The sequence below is a fragment of the Bufo bufo genome, chromosome 11 (genome assembly GCF_905171765.1).
Source record: "Bufo bufo chromosome 11, aBufBuf1.1, whole genome shotgun sequence".
In the NCBI taxonomy this organism is placed as follows: domain Eukaryota; kingdom Metazoa; phylum Chordata; class Amphibia; order Anura; family Bufonidae; genus Bufo; species Bufo bufo.
In genome coordinates, this window is record NC_053399.1 from 35,426,043 (window position 1) to 35,448,545 (window position 22,503).

General features: G+C 48.5%; 1 protein-coding gene across 3 annotated transcripts in view; it reads right to left on the minus strand.

Moving 5' to 3' along the window:
• RPAP1 (RNA polymerase II associated protein 1) overlaps nucleotides 1-22,503 on the minus strand; it is a 97,627-nt gene that overhangs the window by 23,581 nt on the left and 51,543 nt on the right. For all 3 annotated transcript variants that reach the window (XM_040411723.1, XM_040411722.1, XM_040411724.1), the window contains exons 12-21: nucleotides 21,580-21,792; nucleotides 19,126-19,260; nucleotides 18,711-18,890; nucleotides 15,787-15,944; nucleotides 14,533-14,712; nucleotides 13,009-13,210; nucleotides 12,554-12,663; nucleotides 4,912-5,107; nucleotides 525-674; nucleotides 193-335 (exon numbers count right to left, since the gene is read on the minus strand). In XM_040411723.1, the coding sequence (XP_040267657.1) occupies nucleotides 193-335; nucleotides 525-674; nucleotides 4,912-5,107; nucleotides 12,554-12,663; nucleotides 13,009-13,210; nucleotides 14,533-14,712; nucleotides 15,787-15,944; nucleotides 18,711-18,890; nucleotides 19,126-19,260; nucleotides 21,580-21,792 (1,667 nt within the window). The remainder of the gene's footprint in view (nucleotides 1-192; nucleotides 336-524; nucleotides 675-4,911; nucleotides 5,108-12,553; nucleotides 12,664-13,008; nucleotides 13,211-14,532; nucleotides 14,713-15,786; nucleotides 15,945-18,710; nucleotides 18,891-19,125; nucleotides 19,261-21,579; nucleotides 21,793-22,503) is intronic.

The following is a 22,503-nucleotide window of genomic DNA, read 5'->3' on the forward strand; positions in this document are numbered from 1 at the left end:
AGCAGGTCCCAGAGGTGGGACCCACACCGATCTGCTAATCCAAGCATATTAGGTAATTAGTATAAAACCGTCATAAACATCAAAATAACAATCAGCCAAGTCACTGACTACATCCAATGATAAAATAACCAGTCAAGAATTCACATACAATAATTAGTCATTTTGATAAGCCGCGTCATAGCGAGAACTTACGGCAAAAAAGTCGGATTGAACGTAAAGGAAGAAATAATCTTATGGGCCAGATGCTCGCTGCCAGGCAAGAGTCGACTCAGTAAGGTAATGGAGACAGAATGACATAGAGATGCATGCTGGGAATGTTCTGGATACATGGCCGCCTATTAGAAAGGGAAATGGAGGAAATAAAAAGTTATTACAATCTGTTCCCAATTTCTAGAAAAAAACAACAATAAAAAGCAGGAATCCATAAAAGGAAGTGCTAAAAATACACCGACATAAAACAGATCAGGAAGATGTAAACTTGTGGCATAATAAATGTGAGAAAATCAAATGACAGAAGTACTAACCACTTTATATAGCAGAGACAATGCAAAGTACTGAAAGTGGTACTCGTGTCGAAGGAGCCAGCTGGAGGATGGAGTCACTGGTGGAGTCGGGCATTCACTTATCTTCAGTAGGTATTTTTCAAGTCCTTTGTATTGAAGGATAAAAGAGAACTGCCCAAAAAAGCAAATATAACCAGTGTGAGTACATACGGTATTATTACAGTACAGTGCAGTACTGCGCTCCTTCATAAATCTGCTCTGAACCCAGACAAACCTCCATTTTCACCCAGGCAGCCCCCCTGACTTGAGCATCGGAGCAGTTCATGCTCAGATGCGCTCCCTTGCCCTGCGCTAAATTGCGCAGGGCAAAGGCTCTTTTGTTTACAATAACACACTGCCGGGCGGAGGCAGTGTGTTCGGTGACGTCATCAGCTCTGATGGGCGGGCTTTAGCTCTGCCCTAGCCGTTTTACTGGCTAGAGCAGCGCTAAAGCCCACCCATCAGTGCCGGTGACGTCACCGGGCTCCCTGAGCAGCCGGAAGAAGAGGCTTCAGCTCGCCTGCAAGAGACCCGGTACGTCACCGAGTATAAGAAAAAATAATTTCCTATATGAAAACGGGGCTTCAGAAATATGTGGCAAAGGTAGGACATGTATGTATGTATTATGTATGTCACTCTAGTACTATTACAACAATGCCCCAATCCCGGACAACCCCTTTAAATCTTGTACATGAGTGCAGCAAAAGAGTTATTCACATCCATTCACATGCGCCAATCACACCGTCCTCAGATGTGTCCCGCACGGCTTTCACATCCCCATTATACACCGCATGAAGGCTCCTGTGCAGCACGTGTCCATGGGAGGCCAGAACGCTAATTATTCTAGCACGTGTGAGACACACAGGATAATAGGGCTATCCCTTGAAAGGTATTTATCACCTCTCCATAGAATAGGCGATAAATACCGTAATGCTTTGGTCGGAGCGATCCTAAAGACTAGGGGTTCCTAAGTCCCCTCTCTGAATGAAGCAGTAACGCCTATGTTGGTCCAGAGCTCCATTCACCTTTATGGAACTGACAGAGACTGCTCTGCCTTCAGTCCCATAGAAGTGAATGGAGGACCAACATGCACAGTTGCACACTACTGCTCCATTCATGGAGGACAAGGGGATCAGGTAACTATATAGTCATCTCACCTGGTCCTGTCAATCAGGATAGAGAGGAAGGAGCGGGCAGAGACTGCTGGAGGAGAAAGGGTGCACAGAATGGCTTAGGCCCACCCTTGGGGCACTTAACTGCTCATTTGCATATGGATTTGTATTAAAGGGCTTCTGTCACCCCACAAAACTCATTATTTTTTTTTTGGATAGTTACATTCCATATAGCGCGATATAGGAGAATATAATCTTATCACTTACTTTCATGCGGCCGTTTCTTTAGAAAACGAAGTTTTATAATATGTAAATCCGGTCTCTACCAGCAAGTAGGGCGTCTACTTGCTGGTAGCCGCAGCAGAAAACCGCCCCCTCGCCGTGTTGATTGACAGGGCCAGCCGGGATCTCCTCCTCCGGCCGGCCCTGTCAGTATTTCAAAAATCGCGCGCCTGTGTTCATTCGGCGCAGGCGCTCTGAGATGAGGAGGCTCGTCTCCTCAGAACTCCCTCAGTGCGCCTGCGCCGATGACATCACTCCTCTTAACAATTTTGAGGAGTATTTTTAGCCGAGGAGGAGTACGAACTTTGCGGTAATTCACATATATAATGCATAGGCCCATATAACGCTATGAGGCTGATATTTCTGCAGGGAACCATTGCTAGTCTCCCATGCAGAAATAAACTTAGACAATTTTACATTTATCCAACATCATACACTAAACATAAGACCACTGCTGCCATACAGGGCGCCCACCTGACGCTGCCAGACACGGCGCCCACCTGACGCTGCCATACATGGCGCTCACCTGACGCTGCCATACACGGCGCCCACCTGACGCTGCCATACATGGCGCTCACCTGACGCTGCCAGAAACGGCGCCCACCTGACGCTGCCATACACGGCGCCCACCTGACGCTGCCATACACAGCGCCCACCTGACGCTGCCATACACGGCGCCCACCTGACGCTGCCATACACGGCGCCCACCTGACGCTGCCATACATATTACATACACTGCTCTACCACATGCCCATTACACAGATAGTTTACTATATGCACATTGCACACAATACATATTACATACACTGCTCTACCACATGCCCATTACACAGATAGTTTACTATATGCACATTGCACACACAGCTCTGCTACATGTCCATTACACAGATAGAACTACTGTGTGCACATTACACACAGAAAACTAGACTGGTTACACTGACATAGCCCTGCTTTATACACATCGTCCATACATAAAGTACCTCTGCATTCTCCCCCAGCACAGTCCTACACGGAGCCTGTCTTCCCCTAACTCCTCCCACACACATGGCTGATCACATGACTGTGACATCACCACAGGTCCTGTAACCACAATGCAGTGTTTATTCCAGACTCTGGAGCTGCTCCTGGTGAGAGAGATGTCTGTGAGGGGCGGGGTTCTCTGGAGAGGGGCTTCATGTGTGCCGCACCTGGCAGCTTCTGATACAGTGCACCTGACTAGAAAAAGACCATGCGTAAAAATACGCATGAGTCTTTTTCCAGGGAGTAAAATGGCCTGAACAGGCATCTATGACACTTGTACAGGCGTTATTGCGACCTCTGGTTGTCTCATCTTAGACACTGGTGGTATATCGCTAGGATATGCAAAAGAAAGTTAAGCCTCATTCACACGTCAGTGTTCGGTCAGTGATTTCCATCAGTGATTTTGAGCCCAAACCAGCTGTGGCTCTAAACACAGAACAGGTGCAGATCTTTCCCTTATACCTCATGTCTGTGGAGGCTACAATCCTGGTTTTGGCTCACAATTACTGATGGAAATCACTGACCAAACACTGACATGTGAATGAGGCTTTAGACCAGCACTTCCAAACTATGTATAAAGAAAGTTCAGGTACACGCTACCATGGCTGCAATGCAAAAGCAAAGAAGAACTACAAGTAGCAGCACACTACTTTATGCACAAAGACACATGCAAATACTGAAAACATGAATAAAAGTAGATTGCATTACTGCTATACTTACTATATGAAAATTAGAAGCGGTTTGTGCATATTTGTGATATAAATAGTGTTGGGTCCACCTACCAACGTCAAGGTGGCTTCCAACAGACAGTGCTTCTAATCAGGGTATAACATAGCTGGATCCTACATTGCCCTGAATTTTGTAGGACAAATACCCAAGAGAGGTAAACCTGTAAGTGTAGGTCCCATCTGCTAGAAGCCACCTTGCTGCTGGTAGGTGTGCTCGACACAATTTGATCAAAAATGTGGGTAAAGAGCTTCTAATTTTCATATAGTAAGTATAGCAGTAATGCATTTACAGTTATGTTTCCAGAGTTTAGGTTATGTTTCTTGCACAAAGCAGTGTGCCGATACTTGTAGTCCTTGTTTGCCTTTATATCGCTAGGATATGCCACCAATGTCGGATAGTTGTGGCTCCCACACCTATCTCCAGAAAAGGACAAACGTGCGCAGCCGCCCTCTATTCATTTCTATGGCTCGGCTATCTCCGGCAGTCCCACAGAAGTGAATGGAGTGATGGCCGGGCCTGCGTGTTGTGCTCTCCTTCACTTTCGGGTGCCCATTCTGGAGATAGGTGTGGGTCTCAGGTCTCAATGGTGGGACCTGCACCTATTTGACTTTGATGGCATATCCTAGTGATATGCCATCAATTTCCCAGATGACACAACCACTTTAAGGGAAAACAGCCAAGCCATATATCCATTTTCCCTCCCTCATCATTACGGAGTGGGATTCTGACTGGTTGAGTGAGGTGGTTCAGATACTCTGGTAGATATCTATTTGCATATTATTTTCCTATGGAGTAGGGGCACTAAGTCCACATACACAGCTGGTCTCCTTACCAAGAGCCAGTATCTCCCATAGGTTATTTAACATCTGTACATTAAACCTATAACATAGAGCCACTTTATACATTATATTATACATTTTCACTATCTTTCCCTTCTGAAGCAGGAATGATCAGGGGTATTGGAGCGGACCAATGCAACCACCATTTGGAATAGGATGTATTCTCTGAAGGGACTGTGGCAATGACTGTTCGTACCAGAGAATAAAGGCCACCACAAATAGTTTAAGAATTCTGTCGGATACCCAATACATTTTTTTTATTCCTCCAAATGCATCAAAAACAAAATGTAAAGCAACTTTGCAAATTGTCTTGATCTAAAATAACCTACAATGTTGTATCTGCAGCTCCTATGCAGACCAACGCATTTCCAGTCATGTCCTGCTCACCTTGCTGACCAGTCCCTTGTGTATGTTGGTGATGCTGCAGATGAGATTGAGCACGGATGTCAGGATGGGGTAAGGTGATTTTACTCCAGCCAAGCTGAGTGGTGGCTTTTCTCCTGCGCAACTCAAAGTCACAATGCTGCTGACAGACTCCGGCAATGGGGAGCAGGAAAGGGGATTGCACGCAGCAGAGCAAGACCTTAGGGTAAAGGATTTCGGCAAAAGAGGAAAATATGTTTTGCTCGTCAGAATTTGAAAAGACAGGTTAATATATGAAGAACATTTTCTTTAAAAAAAAACAACAACAACATGCTATAGGCTATGCCAGGCGATGCTCAACCTGCAGCCCTCCAGCTGTTGTAAAACTACAACTCCCACCATGCCCTGCTGTAGGCTGTCCGGGAATGATGGGAATTGTATTTTTGCAACAGCTGGAGGGCCGCAGGTTGAGCATGCCTGGGCTATGCTATTGGGAATAAGCAGAATGGCACCATGCACCGTGGATTTGCCACAACAACAAAAATCTGCAGGATATCAAATCTGCACCAAACCATGCCGATTTTGCAGTGCATTTAACTGGAGAAACCTGTGGATTTGCATGGCAAAGGATGAGATCTGCAGTAGATATCTGCAACATAAATGGACATGCTGTGGGTTTAAAATCTGCACCGAACGGTAAGTTGTGTGTGGATTCCAGTGCTGACACTCTCCGCAGCACATGGATAATATATTTTTAAATCGCATCCACTTAAAATCTCATCCTCTTTGCTGCCGCTGTAAGGGCTCTTTCACGCGAGCGGATGCCATGTGGGTAATCCGCTGCGTGAACGAGAGCCAAGCGCCGCACTGGATAGCAGGGACACGGAGCAATAACATGAATGATAATGCTCCCTGCCTCTCTGTGATCTTTTTTTTAACAAAATCACAGTGAAATAAAGTTGTCACCGTGATTTTGTAGTAAAAAGATCACAGAGAGGCACGCAGCATTATCAATCATGTTATTGCTCCATGTCTCTGCTGTCCGGAATGGGGCTTGGCTCTCTTTCACGCAGTGGATTCCACGCACGGGATCCGCTCGTGTGAAAGAGCCCTAACCACTGCAGGTTTTCCCACACACAGTTTTCTGCTGTGGAAAATCCCTGGCGTGCGACAACACCTTTAATTGGTTAATTATTATTACTGAGCTCATGTACTACTGCCAGCATCTTACACAAGAGAAAGGATGTCAGGGTTCAATATTCACCCTCAATATCAAGTGACTGTTCTTTCCTAATATTGCTTTAAAGGGGTTGTTCAAGAATGGGGGGGGGGGGGTGAGTTTCGGCAAACCTCCCCCACCCCCTTGGTTAGACCTGTAAAGGAAAGATTACTCACGTGCTCCCCGACGCCGACTCCTCGCTCCTTTTCTGGCCTGATACTCCACTGGCCTGATACTCCACTGGGCTCCCTCGCTGTCAACAACCGGTTTGACATCACTACGGCCGATCCCTGGCTGCGGCGGTGACCAGCAATCCTTACTTCATCACAAGTGGTCACATGACGCAAGGGGAACTGGTCTCTGCCGCGACCAGTGATTGGCTGCGGCAATGTTTCAGCGAGGGAGCTGGTCAAGAGAAGGAGCAGGGAGCCAGCGCTTGGAAGCAGGTAAGTAAGCTTCTCTTTACAGGTCTGCCCAAGTGGTGGGGGTGGGGGGAGGGTTGCAAAATTTCCCCTCATTCTTGCACAACCCATTTAAGAGTACTGTCACACATAGCAGAAACATAGCAGAAAAAGGAGATTTTTGTGAAACTCACCTGTAAAATCTTTTTCTCGTAATTTCCATTGGGGGACACAGACCATGGGTATAGCTTAGAGATATTACTAGGAGGGACACTATGCAAAAAAAGAAGCTCCTCCTCCTCGGGCTATACCCCCAGGCACCTCCAGGAGAACTTCAGTCGTTGCAAAAGCAGTAGGAGAAGGAGAACGGAAACAAAACATTATGGAAACCATCACACAGCACACCCTAAGGCGTAAACCAAAAAAAAAGGGGGCGGGAGCTGTGTCCCCCAATGGAAATTACGAGAAAAAGATTTTACAGGTGAGTTTCACAAAAATCTCCTTTTCTCGTTCATTCCATTGGGGGACACAGACCATGGGACGTCCCAAAGCAGTCCATGGGGTGGGAAAAAAGAACAAATCCAACACCGCCAGGAATAAACGTCCAGTAGTCAAACCGGAACCACAGCCTGCAATACCCTGCGCCCAAGAGCAGCATCAGCCGAGGCCAGAGAGTGTAACTGATAAAACTTTGTGAAAGTATGTAAGGACGACCAAGTGGCCGCCTTACACAACTGGGAAACGGATGCGCGATTGCGTCTAGCCCAGGAAGCACCCACTGCCCTTGTGGAGTGAGCGGTAATCCGCGACGGCGGAACGTGGCCGCGAGCGCGATATGCCGCAGCAATAGCGGAACGGATCCACCGCGCCACGGTGACCTTGGAAGCCGCCAGGCCCTTACGGGACCCTTCAGGAATCACAAAGAGAGAGTCTGAACGCCGGAAGGAAGCGGTAGCCCCCAGGTACACCTTCAGGGCCCTGACGACGTCCAGGGAGTGGAGAGCACATTCCTTGGGGTTCACCGGAGAAGGACAAAAAGAGGGCAGGACAAGATCCTCGTTAAGGTGGAAGGGAGAAACCACCTTGGGCAAAAAAGAAGGCACCGGCCTGAGCACCACCTTATCCTGGTGAAAGACCAGAAAAGGTTCCCGGCAGGAAAGTGCGGCCAGCTCCGAAACTCGCCTGATGGAGGTTATGGCCACCAGAAAAACTACCTTCCAGGTGAGTAAAACCAGAGAGATCTCCCTCAGAGGTTCAAAAGGCGCCGCCTGAAGGGCGCGCAGAACCAAGTTGAGATCCCAGGGGGGCAAGGGAGGCACATACGGAGGAACCGAATGCGCCACCCCCTGCAGGAAGGTTTTTACAGGTCTCAAAAAGGCAATGGACCTCTGAAAAAAGATAGCCAAAGCAGAAACCTGACCCTTTAAAGAACTGAGCGACAGACCCATGTCGAGGCCGGACTGGAGAAAAGACAGCACCACTGGGACAGAGAAACGTAGGGGCGAGTAGCCCGATTTCTCACAAAACACCAGGAAGGCCTTCCAGGTGCGATAATAGATTCGTGAAGAAGCCGGCTTTCGAGCCCTGATCATGGTTCTTACCACCGCATCAGAGAAGCCTCTCTTCCTCAGGATGGCGGTCTCAACAGCCACGCCGTTAAACGCAGCTGCCGTGAATTCTGGTGGAAGAGCGGCCCCTGAGACAAGAGATCCTCTCTGTCGGGCAGAGGCCACGGGACGTCCGCCAACATACGAGCGACGCTGGAGAACCAGGCGCGACGAGGCCAATCCGGAGCGACGAGAATGGTTGGTATCCCCTCCGCCTCGATCTTGCGCAGCACCTTCGGCAACAGAGGAATCGGAGGGAAGACGTAAAGGAAGCTGAACCGCTGCCATGGAAATACCAGCGCGTCCACCCCGTCCGCCCGTGGGTCTCGAGCGCGGGCAAGATACACCGGCACCTTGTGGTTGAGCCGGGAAGCCATCAAATCTACGTCCGGACGGCCCCATCGGTGGCAGATGTCCTCGAACACCTCCGGATGGAGAGACCACTCTCCCGGATCCACCTTGGTGCGACTCAGAAAATCCGCCGTCCAATTGTCGACTCCCGGGATGTACACTGCCGACAATACTGGAACATGAGACTCCGCCCATAAGAGGATCCTCGCTACTTCCCGCATTACTGCCCGACTGCGAGTCCCGCCCTGATGGTTGACATAAGCCACAGCCGTGGCATTGTCCGACTGAACCCGCACCGGGCGAGTCGCCAGGAGAGGAGTCCAATGGGAGAGGGAGTGGAAAATCGCCCTCAATTCCAAAACGTTTATCGGGAGACGGGATTCCTCCGTCGACCAGACACCCTGAACTGTGAGGTTCCGGAGAACACCTCCCCAACCGATGAGGCTGGCGTCGGTGGTGACTATCGTCCAGGAGAACGGAAGGAAGGACTTTCCTGACGATAGGTTCAGGGGAGACTGCCACCAAGGGAGAGACGCTCGAACTTGCCGGGACAGACGAACAGGAGTGTCTAGACCCCGAGGGTTCTTGTTCCAGAGGGCAAGGATCATCTGTTGTAGCGGACGAGTGTGAAATTGGGCGTACGGAATCGCCTCGAAAGAGGAGACCATAAGGCCCAGCACCCGCATGCACTCCCGAATGGTGGGACGTGGAGAGCGTAGAAGGAGCACCATTGCCAGACGAATCTGGGAAGCCTTGGAATCTGGAAGAAACACCCGAGAAATCGAGGTGTCCAAGATCATCCCCAGGAACGAAAGTCTCTGGGAGGGGTGCAGAGAGGACTTGGGGAGATTGATCAGCCATCCGAACCGTTCCAGGGATTGAACCGTGATTCGGATGCTGTCCTCGGCCTGTGGAAGAGACGGAGCTTTTATCAAGATGTCGTCTAGGTATGGTAACAAAGAGATGCCCCTGGTGCGAAGAAGCGCCATGAGAGGCGCCAGAATCTTCGTAAAAACTCGAGGGGCGGTTGCCAACCCAAAAGGTAGGGCGACGAACTGGTAATGACGCCCCCCTATGGCAAAGCGCAGAAAGCGATGGTGGGACTCTGCAATAGGGACGTGCAAGTAGGCGTCTTGAATGTCCACAGACGCGAGAAATTCTCCTGGAAGCAGAGAAGCAATAACGGAGCGAAGGGACTCCATGCGAAACTTCCGCACCCGTAGAAACTTGTTGAGAAGTTTTAGATCCAAGATTGGACGCACTGACCCCTCTTTCTTTGGAACAACGAACAGGTTTGAGTAAAAACCTGTCCCTTGCTCTTCTGGGGGAACGGGGGAAATGACACCACGGTCCAGAAGAGAGGAGACCGCAAAAAAGAGGTCCGAGGCCCTGGCTGGATCCCCCGGAACGCGAGAAGGGAAAAAACGTTCCGGCGGGCTGGACGCGAACTCCAACTTGTAGCCGGACGTCACCACTTCCAGAGCCCAGGCGTCCTGAACGTGAGCCCTCCAGACCTGTTGAAAGGAGAGCAGACGGCCCCCCACCACGAGGGGTGGGGGCACCCCTTCATGCGGAGGGTTGCTTGGGAGCAGGAGGACGGGCTGACTGCGCCCGAGGCCGCCAAGAAGGCTGGGGCTTGAAGAAAGGCTTCTTGCGGGAGTCCTGGGACCCCCCTGCCGATGAGGATGACGGCGTCCTGGCAGTGGAGAAGCGACGAAAGGACTGGCCCCGGAAACCTGAAGGCCGAGACCGAAAGGGACGCTTGGTCCTGGGCTGGGGTAGATGAGTGCTCTTGCCCCCTGTTGCGGCAGAAATGAATTCATCTAGTTGAGCCCCAAAGAGCCTGGACCCTTCAAAGGGAAGGTTAGCGAGGGATCGCTTGGATGAGGCATCAGCATCCCACACCTTCAGCCAGACCTCCCTGCGCTGAATGACAGAGAGGGCCGAAATACGGGCAAAGAGGGAGCCGATGTCCATTGAAGCCTCACAGAGATATTTAGACGCTTGAGACATCTGGATGATAAAATCCAGAGTATCTGCAGAGGCGTCCTGCTCTGACAGATCCTGGTGGTGGCGCTGCAACCACGTTGTAAGGGCTCTGGCGACCCAAGCCGACGCAAAGGCCGGTCGCAGGGAAGCGCCCGCCAGCGAGAAGATGGACTTGGAAAGTGAATCCAAACGTCTGTCCACCGCATCCTGCAGAGAGGAACCGTCTAGGACGGGAAGGGCCGTGTTCTTGGCTAACCTGGCCACCGGAGGATCTACCTTAGGGGAAGAAGTCCACTTTTCCACTGTGTCAGCTGGAAAAGGATAAAGCGTATCCATACGCTTGGTGGCCGAAAATTTTTGATTAGGTCGATCCCAAGCTTTTGATAGGACCGCAGTGAATTCCTCGTGAATAGGGAACACGGCGGACTCCTGTTTCTTGGGTGGAAAAAGGGAGAACTCCCGACTAGTGGAGGGAGGAGAATCCCCTTGTATATTAAAAGTGTCACGGACAGCTGCCACCAACTCGGTTACCATGGTGGAAAGCTTAGGCAGGGGTTCCCGCTCCGTGACTTCGTCCGATCCGGACAATTCCCCATCGGATTTGCGCTCCCTGCGAGGGGGAGAGTCAACCGGGCATGCCTCAAGGCGAGGGGGAGAAGCGGAGTCATCCGAGGAGGAATGCTGCCGCTCACGCTGCCTTTTAGAAGTCAGACGCCCTCTGTGAGAGTCGCTGAGAGGGGATGGAGTGGTGGATGCCACTGGAGTAGTAGCCGCCATGCGCTCCATGAAGGACATGGCTGCCTTGGCAACTAAGGCCAGATCAGCTGCCGCATTAGACATGGCGGAGGCCCAGGCGGGTACCGCTGGATCCGCAGGGGCAGAGGGAGGACCGGGCTGAGCAAGAGAAGGAGGCTGATCCTGTCCGGGAGCAGGGCATGAGTCACAGGAACCAGTGACAGAAAAAGGCCTAAGGCATATTTTACATGACTCCAGTGGAGCCTGAGAGGAAGCCTTGGAAGGCTTAGGGGCCCCAGGTTTAGGCATGATGGTATTCCAAAAAAGATTTCCTACCAGGTTGCTGCAATTCCTACCACCCAGGCAACAGCAGAAGTCTCCGGTCACCGAGAACTGAGGAGCTGCACGGCCGCAATCCAGCAGAGTCTCCGGCGTAGGGAGAGACAGAGCTGGACGCCGAGGCTCCGCCCCCTTGGACGCGTCATTGCGGCGCGAAATAAGCGCGCGAAATACACCCCTTCGCCAGAAACGGCGCAGCGGGGGTTAATATCGGGAGGAGCAGGCCGGCGGGAGCTGCAGAGAGCGCAGCGGCCATAAGATAAAATACACTCCTTCAGTGCCAAGATTGCCGCCGATGCGGCCATAGTCTGAGCTGCAGGCAGGTATCAGTGGAATCACCAGCCCTCCCCAGAAAGGCCCCCTCCCAACGGGAAAAAATGCCCCCAGCCGGTCCTTCTCTAGCTCACCTCAGGTCACAGAGCGCCAGACAGACGACATGAAGGGGTGGGGGGAGGGGGGGGAAAGGAGGGAGATTGAAGCAGGCAATACTTATCTGCACAGCATGCTCCCTCGATGTCCAGACCAGCAGGGATTCACCTCTTCAGACGTCTGACTCCAATCAAGGAGAGCAGTGCTCTGGTGGAGGGTAGGCAGCAGGTGTCCCAGCAGCTGGTGGGATGCCAGAGCTAACATGTCGAGCCTGGATCCACTTTTCTTCTGTGGGGGAATGGGAGGTAGCCAGGAACCTTCAGAAGACCGTGGCAGACCCTCCACAGGGGCCAGGAAAGCGCAATGCTGACCTGCGTCCCCATCTGAAACCAGAAAAAAATAACAAACAGGAGAAGAATAAATGTCAACCTCCTTGAACGGACACTAAGCAAAGACTGAAGTTCTCCTGGAGGTGCCTGGGGGTATAGCCCGAGGAGGAGGAGCTTCTTTTTTTGCATAGTGTCCCTCCTAGTAATATCTCTAAGCTATACCCATGGTCTGTGTCCCCCAATGGAATGAACGAGAAATACAGTGCATTACAAAGTGCAAATAAAATACTGGGCCGCTGATCATGTAATGACAGGAGAGGCTGTTACCAGAGAGAATCCCACATGGACCGCACAGCCACATGATGCAGGAATGGTAGTAGTACGCCATCAGTCAGCTTCTCAACTTCCTCGTTACATAAGACAGTATTCAGTGACGGCTACGGAAAGAAGAAGCATAATTGTCACCTTATACATTGTAGGCTCCCCATAATCATAGCCTTGATGACTACAACAATAGAATAAATTTAATTCACATAAATAAAATATAAATATCTCGAGGGCACAACGTCTCCGTGTTTTGCAGTCCATAAACTGCGGAGCCGCAAAGCACGGACACCGCCCGCAATTTGCGGACATGAATAGGACTTGCTCCATTGAAATGAACGGGTCCACACCCGTTCTGCACAATTGCGGAACGGATGCGGACCCATTCATGCGGTCGTGTGAATGAGCCCTAAAACTGAGAAAGAAACAGATGCGTCATTGTGGAGGTTTAGGCCCACCTGTCGGCAAGCTGCCTTGTAGTAAGAAGCCAGGAAGTTGATGGATGCAGTGGTGAGGGGTTGGAGAAGTTCCCAGGTGCTGGAATCTGATATTTCTTGGAGACATCTCATCAGACATCCTTCCACTAAAGGTAGCAGCCCAGTGATGTCGGCCCAGGACACAGGAGGTGGAGGAACCTGAGGCTCTGTATCAATAGGTGTGCTGTAAGTCACGCAAGTCTTTTCATTAATAGGAATAAAGCCCTGGTAGAATACAGTGTGTTTCACTTTAACGAGAACTGCAGAATATTCATGGATCCATGTAAATACATTCATACTGAATTTATTATCAAATTTCGTATTGAAACCTCTGCTATAAAGAAGTTCGGCGCTGATTGAGCGGTAGGTCAGTAAAAACTGTCCTCATGTACGGTCACAAGTCTCCAAGATATAAAAGCGTTTCTCCAGGGCTTTAGCATTGATGTCTTATCCTTTGGGGGGCCCCTTCACTGATTACACAGGTACATAGGCACATCCATATGAGTGGCTATGTCTGGTACTGAAGCTAGCCCCAAATGAATGCGATAAGCTGCAGTGCAAGTTAGGGTACTTTCACACTGACTATAATGGGGGCGGGGGCGCAGCTCTGGCGCAGCACGGCAGTTCACGGTGAGAGGCCGCCGGACTAAAAAATCGGACATGCAGAACTTTTAGTCCGGCGGCCTTTCGCCGTGCACTGCCGTGCTGCACAGGAGCTCCGCCCCCGTCTCCATTATAGTCAATGAGGACGGAGCGGCAGTTCGGCGGCACAGCGAAATAGCGGCAGGACGGATCCGACAGGGTGAACAGTCTGTCGGATCCGTCCTGCCGCTAGTGTGAAAGTAGCCTTACAGCCACCCTTGCGAACAAGCAGTGGTACCTGTGTAAGTAATTAAAGGTCTATGGGCATGATCACATGCACCGCTCCAGCCAATGACTGGCTTCAGCAGTAACATGGCCAAAAGCAGCATGTCACCACTGAAGCCAGTCATTGGCTGGAGCAGTGCATGTGATCATAACCAGATGTGCTGGGATCGGAAGATGGACTGGAGCGACATGGAGCAGGAAGGTAGGAATCTTCTTTTTCAGGAGGCAGGCTACGGGCATTACTTAAAATATAATTATAACTGCAAAACCCCTTTAAGGTGACACTTTGTTTAGAGAGCACCACAACCCCTTCATTCTGCTCATCAAGAGGGATCCCAGAGGTCAGATCTCCGCCGACAGGCCACCAATGTTTAAGTCCGGGGGAACCCCTTAAACCTCAAGGCCTAAAATAATATGGCAAAACTGAAGCACATTTAGTGCTCCGTTATAGGAGCTTTGCACTCTGGATTGCTGCGTTGAGGCTCTTAAATGAGGCTCCGTAGTATATTTTTTGTAGCTGATCTCCCTAAGATCAGCTATTGTTGTGTTTCAGTTATAGGAATGCTATTCTATAGAGCTTTAGAAATGCCAAACTATACGACCCTGTCGAGTATATAAACTCCTTAAAACCCCTGTTACCTGTGGAGTTGAGCCTCCAGCTCGGCTGTACAGCCTGCAGTCTGAGTCACGTGAGAGATCAGAGTAATCACTGCAGCGGCTCGCTGGATGGAAACAGTCACCAAGGTCGGAGTCCTTTTGCAAGAAGTGATCAGAGGAGGAAAGGACTGGATGATTCCCACAAGAACAGGGTACAGATCTCTGGAAGGCGAAAGAAACACCTTGTGTTTGTTTTTTTTGTTAGATATTGGCATCATAAAAACTAAAAATCAATTCAAGTCAACTGCATGATGATGAAATTACCAATGTTTAGGAAAAAGCGCCTATTAGCATAAGGGAGCAGGTACCGTATGTATTTACACTAAAGTTGTGAATGCACAAAAAAAGTTGTCTCAGCTACCAAGCACCTGTCTGACAAGGGGTTAAGCTGGCAGAGCTGATCTCCAGGGTCCAACACTTTAATGTGGACGACCACCGAAAGGAACAAGCAAACAAAATCAGTAATCAAGAAGGACCCAAATCAGGAAATGTGGCCAGACGATGGCAGAACCTGCAGCATCAAAATGTCAAAAACACTTTGGAGAAGAATGTGTATATTTTTGCTTGTAACTAGGGATGTTTTCAAGTTCGGGTTCGGGGGCGGTGGATGGATTCCGTTAGCACGGAATATAACGGAGTTCTATGACGAAATTCAAAACGGAAGCCTTTAAGAGGCGTTCGGTCATAGTAGAAGTCTATGGGCAGCATAACGGATCCGTCTGGTTTCTGTTATGCAGGACAGGCCTTTGTTTTCCGTCCTGCATAGCGGAACCCTCACGGATCCGTTATGCTGCCCATAGACTTCTATTATGACGAAATGCAAAATGGAATGCCTCTTAAATTCCGGAATCCATAACGGAATTCATCCCCCGCCAAACGCCGAACCTGAAAACGTTGGGTTCGCTCATCCCTACTTGTAATAAAAATCCTGTCTATCCATTCCTAGAGCGCTCAGTGAACTGGGCACCATTGCATGTGAACGCTGAGGGGCGAACAGGTCCGTACATTAACTCCCCTCCCCCCACAGCCTTTGTAACAGGCGGGACAAGTGTACATTGCATAGGGAGGTTTTCCTGCCATGTCCCATGACGGCATCAGGGGTAAGCGCTTCGGTGAAGAAGAGGGCTAGGACTTCAGTACCATGATATTGAAAAACCCTTTTATACAAGCAGAGGGCAAAAGACATACAACATAAATGCAGAATACTCACATAATTATTCATCCTGAGTAACTAACCTGTATATATCACAGGCCTGGCCATAGCCGGCAGCTATAGCCCAGAGGCGAAAGGTCTCCGTACTTAAACGCTCTGCTTCTCCCTTCAAAAGGGGAAGATCTTGGGGTTCCTGAACCACAAATCTGCTGAGTCGGCTTTTCATGTCAAAGGTGTTCAACTACAACAGAAAAACGAAACGCTGCTAAAATTGATGGTTTTATTCTTACAGCAGCTTTAAAAGGGAGGAGGTAAATATTCATGGGTCCGTTTCCTGTCATCCCAGCTAATTAGCTGTTGGAAGGAGCTGTGAAGGTCGGCGGCACACAGCGACCTCTTTCTGTGTCCACCAGTCACACGGCCTTTTTGCCATCCTGAGGATAGGTCATCAATATTTAAATTGGCTCATCTCGCACTGTGGTGGCATATCGCTAAGAAAAAAAAAGTATGTACCATTGTCCCCTGTCCCACAGTGCTACACCTCCTCTGTTGTCCTCTGTATTACCCCGATACCCCTCAGTTATGTAATATATCTGAGGGGTATCAGGGTAAATTATACAGGGGGTAATATAACTAGGGTTATCAGGGTACATGAGGGGTAATATAACTAAGGAGCGCTAGGCTACTATCAGACATTATACAGGGGTAATATAAGTTATCTTACCCCTCACCCCTGTATTATGTCCCTGATAGCCATCCTCAGTTATATTGCCCCCTGTATAATATACCCTGATACCCCTCAGTTATATTGCCCCCTGTATAATGTCCCCTGATAGCCCTCCTCAGTTATATTACCCCTGTATAATGTACCCTGATACCCCTCAGTTATATAATATAACTGAGGGGTATCAGGTTAAATTATACAGGGCGGGGTAATATAACTAAGGGGTATCAGTGTACATTATTATACAGGGGTAATATAACTAAGGGGTATTAGAGGATATTATTATACAGGGGTAATATAACTGATATTACCCCTGTATAATTTACCCTGATACCCCTCAGTTATATTACCCCCTGTATAGTGTCCCCTGATAGCCCTCCTCAGTCATATGTCATCCACAGATGCCCCCATAACATTGGGTCATCCACAGATCCCCCATAACATTGGGTCATCCACAGATCCCCCATAACAGTGTGTCATCCACAGATCCCCCATAACAGTGTGTCATCCACAGATCCCCCATAACAGTGTGTCATCCACAGATCCCCCATAACAGTGTGTCATCCACAGATCCCCCATAACAGTGTGTCATCCACAGATCCCCCATAACAGTGTGTCATCCACAGATCCCCCATAACAGTGTGTCATCCACAGATCCCCCATAACAGTGTGTCATCCACAGATCCCCCATAACAGTGTGTCATCCACAGATCCCCCATAACAGTGTGTCATCCACAGATCCCACATAACAGTGTGTCATCCACAGATCCCACATAACAGTGTGTCATCCACAGATCCCCCATAACAGTGTGTCATCCACAGATCCCACATAACAGTGTGTCATCCACAGATCCCCCATAACATTGGGTCATCCACAGATCCCCCATAACATTGGGTCATCCACAGATCCCCCATAACAGTGTGTCATCCACAGATCCCCCATAACAGTGTGTCATCCACAGATCCCCCATAACAGTGTGTCATCCACAGATCCCCCATAACAGTGTGTCATCCACAGATCCCCCATAACAGTGTGTCATCCACAGATCCCCCATAACAGTGTGTCATCCACAGATCCCCCATAACAGTGTGTCATCCACAGATCCCACATAACAGTGTGTCATCCACAGATCCCACATAACAGTGTGTCATCCACAGATCCCCCATAACAGTGTGTCATCCACAGATCCCACATAACAGTGTGTCATCCACAGATCCCCCATAACATTGGGTCATCCACAGATCCCCATAACATTGGGTCATCCACAGATCCCCCATAACAGTGTGTCATCCACAGATCCCCCATAACAGTGTGTCATCCACAGATCCCCCATAACAGTGTGTCATCCACAGATCCCCCATAACAGTGTGTCATCCACAGAGCCCCCATAACAGTGTGTCATCCACAGATCCCCCATAACAGTGTGTCATCCACAGATGCCCCCATAACAGTGCACCTGCGCACTGAGGAGAGACTGAAAGGAGGGGAAAGAATCCACAGAAGCAAGCAGAGGACGGCACAGCAGACGACTGAATAGCTTTTTTTGTAAGTAAATTATTTTATTATAGTGCTGAAACTGCTTTAAACTCTGAAGAAAAGTTTTGGAGAGTGTTTCTCTCTTTCTCAGGTCTGAAGCAATACCGAGGAAGAAAGGAAAACTCTTAAAAGCTTGTCTTTTAAGTATTAGGTTAGTACAATAAAAAGGTATCCCTGCATAACGCAATACTCTCGTATTTTGTAATCTTATTTATATCTACTTTTTTTTTTTTTTCAGTAGTATGATTAAGCGGTGAAAAGTTATAGTGCCCCCCCCCCCCCTATTTTTGACTGTGGTATCTTATGTGCCCCCCTATATATTGTTCCTAGAGTCGCCACTGCACAGAGGCGGAGTCACGGTAACGCTAGGGTGAGGCCCGGCCTGTGTGTGCATGTATATAATATATATATATATATATATATATATATACACACACATAAACACGTGCGCGGAGCGTGTGTGTTTGTACTTTAGGGAGCACACCCTAATGCAATAGGCTGCACACGCCTATGGTAGCTCTTGTGTGGTGCACCCTTCTTCACTTTGGGGCCCCTGTTCTAGAGATGAAGTGGGACCTTTCGGACATTGGTGGCATAGCCTAGCGATATGCCACCAACGTGCAAGATAAGCCAACACCTTTTAATTCTGTCAAAAGGCTTTAACCCCAGTTGCCAACCACAAGACATGATAAGGTGCACTGTTAAAATTAAAAGATCAGCTCAATTGCATATTCCAAGCTACTTACTAGTCTGGCAGCAGCATGACGACCTGAGGTACCCAACACCCGTAGAAATTTTATTGCTGCGGCACAGGGCACGCCATGGAGACTGGAAGGACCAGGATCATCAGTATCCATTGCCGTACTCCACTGCATGGGCAGGAACTCGCGTACAATCGTCTCCATTAGCCGAGGACAATCTAGGAGCTATAGATAACAAAGGAGGAGTTAAATGAAAATTCCCAACTTTACTGAAACCCATTTTGTCTCCAGATGTGCCTCGTGCGTCAAGGTCCAGTTTATTTTAGGTGCAGAGAATGCTGTATATGGCAGCATATACTTCATTTCAGATAAGCCTTGCACCTGTTAGTACAGTGTTTGGAACACGGTTCTCACACAATTACATTTAGCCTACGTTTCAGTCTCTTGATGTTAACCTCACCTGGCTGCAGGCTGCTGCAGAATGGCGGGCCACTCTCGTCAGAATATCAAGAATTTGCAGGACCACCGAGGCTGGTGGCCTCACAACTTCCAAGATGTATCTTAGTCGATGGTGAAACTTTGTCTTCAGAAGACCCTAAGTAAAAGCGAGATGAGTTATTATATTGATTATAGTAACGCCAAACCCAAAAATGAATGTTAAAACTTGCTCATAGTAAACACTCCGAGGTATTCGTCGGAACCAAAGCCAAGTTCGGTTTCACGTTTTAAAGTGGTTTTTGATTTTAAAAATCAACTACCGAAGTTATTGAACGTAGTCACGCGCGACTTTGTGAAAAACTAACTTCAGCTCATCGGAGCCCGTACAAATCTCCGTACAGCATTATTCCGAAGTTTTGAGCAAAGCGACTTTGGATTAAGCATCCGAAGCTTGCCTCGCTCAACTCTACTCCTAATACAAACTGCCTTGCACAAATCCTTCCAAGAACACAGATTTTTGCTGATCCTTTCCGTTTTTACATAGCTGGGATTGTAGCCCAGTGTGCAAAGTCTCATACTGATTACAGAGCAGTCAGGGAACGCTCCACAGGCAGTTGCTTTAGGCCTGATTAACACGACTGTGCCCGGTCCAGGAAACATGGCCCATGTATTAGCCACATCTCCTGACCAACAGAGGCTCCTCTGACCCAAAACTGGCTGCATCATAGTGAGTGATGATACAGCCAGTTCCAATCTGATCGCAGGTCTATTGTACTGTGCTCACACGATGCAACTAGCTCCATGATCACATAGGAACTACTATAATAGAGTCAGTTTGGGTCAAGTGAGGCCCGGTCGGCCTGTGAGATGTGGCCGACACACGGACCGAGTTTCCCGGTCCAATCATGGGTTGTGTCAATCAATCCTTAATAAATCTGGTGCATTGTTAAAGGGGTTGTGTCACCTCACACATTGGTGGGATATCGATAGGATATACAACCAATATCATATATGGAGGTGGGACTCGCACCTATCTCCAGAATTGTGCCCCCAAAGTAAATGAGGGTGCACCACGCATGTGTGACCTGCTCTCTATTCTTCTATGGGAGTTCTGAAAATACCCGAGTGAGTGCTCTCGGCTATTTCTGGGACTTCCATTGAAGTGATCGCAAACCGCACCGCTCAAGTGCAGCCACCTCTCCATTCCCCTCTATGGGAGTTCCAGAAATAGACGAGTGAGTGCACTCAGTTATTTTAAAAAGTCCCATAGAAATTAATGGAGAGTGCACCGCACGGCTGCTCTATTCACTTCTACGGGACTGCTGAAAATAGCCGAGCCAGTACTCTACGCATGCGCAGTGCACTCTTGCTCACTTTGGGAGTGATAGAACAGGATTATTTGAACATAATTAAACCTTGGATATACCTAGGGTGCAATACTTGGTATAAAAGCTAGATGGCAATAGAGGGGACCTCATATCTGGACAAGGCATTCCTCGGTTTAGATTTTCCCTGCGCTGTAGTATCCTGTGTCCAGATTTACACTATGATGATGTATACATCACACTTTGCTAAACCACATGTCACATGCCTATTGTTTTATTTGTATTTTATGTTGTACGGGTCACACCCAGGTTTTCTGCCATAAGGAGTGGGCAGAGAGGTAACCTCAAATATCACCATAAATCAAGTCTCCTCATTCTTTTACCCCTAGACTAAATTTTTAAGATCTGGAGCATTGCACACAACACGGTTAGATCCCTTGTTAAGGGCTCCGTTCTAGAGGTAGGTGCAGGTCTCAGAGGTGGGACCCACACCACCTATCTGACATTGGTGGCATACCCCAACAATATGTCCAAAGTGAGACACCCCCTTTAAGCGGTTCTAAACACAGAATACTAAGGGGCACATTTATTAAGACCAGCGTTTTAGACACCAGTCTTAATAAAGGCCCACAGCTAGCAGTGGGTCCGCTGAAGTTATGAAGAGGCGCCGGCCTCTCCATTAACTTCGGCGCATCAAGCGCCAGTTCTAAATGTAATCTAGCTTCCGAGCTCTTACATTTAGACCATTTTTTATGCCTAAAACAGGCGTAGAAATTGATGAATGAGACGGACCTGACGGCCCTTCCCCGACCACAATTTTAGACCTGATGCGAGCGGGGCAAAGTCGCAGATAGAGGTATATTCGCCTGAAATATGCTTAATTTAGGCGTATTTCAGATTAGTAAATGGCCCCCTAAGTTTATGCCTGCTATGTAGAAGCCCCACTGACAAGACAAAAGTCAACACTCAGCTGTTAGTTTATCTATACATTTCCTGGAGTAATAAATAAGGAACAGCACAAGGATTTCTGTTCTAATAGGTGCGCTCAAACTATTATTTTACTTTACACCTAAAGACACAAATGTATGTTAATGAGGGTCACCATTAGTGGGGTGCATGCTTTTTTTGGGGGGGGGGCAGCTCTGTCTCACCTTTATAGCATCATATCGAGCAACATCAGGATCGGATTTCTTTTCATCTTTATCCTTTTGCTTGTCCACTTTTCCTGTGGTTTTATTCAGGCCTTTTTCTACCTCATCTTCATCCTCCTCCTCCTCCTCCTCCTCTTCCTCCTCCTCTTGGCTGGGTAGGAAAGGAAACACTTTTGTTCCTTGATACCAAGAAAAAGTCTTATCCAAGTATTCCTGCTCCGAACATAAAACAATAAAAACTGCGCATTAAATCATTAGATGACAAACAGCGCAATAATTCACAAAGAAACGTCTAAATAAAATGTGGAAACAGTATATGAAATATTGTGCCCGCTGTTTTAAATGATAAGTATATTGACTGGGGCCACGCTGCAGTTCTCGGCACAGCGGGTGGTTCGGACACCAACGCTGCGTGGTTTGGACCCCCACAGTGATGGCATATCAACATTTCCAGGGTCGGAAAACCTTATTAAAACAGTTTTTTAATGAAAATATCTCCATCAAATTATATATATATATCCCCAAGCTAAGCATCTCTTCCTCTATCCTATGCCGCAATCGGACGAGGGTGGCATTGGATGCCTGACATATCTAAAAGCATTGATTCACTTATTATAATTTGCCCCATAACTAATGCAGCCTTCTTCTCTTCATCAGTTTTGCTCTGCAAAGTTTCATAGCCATAGTCTTAAAAACATATACATAATATAGTGCAGGGTTCAGTGTGGATTGCCTATACGACCAATACAAATGGGATACAGTGCTGCAATTTTCTTGACGTTGCTGATGTAGTGAGCTGTTCAAGACATTAACCTCTTCCTGACCACAGCGCGTGAACTGGTCCCTGTGCCTGCACATCCTGATAGTTTACATGGTCAGATGGCACTGTGCTCTGCTGACCTGTTACATGTGCACTTGGCAGCT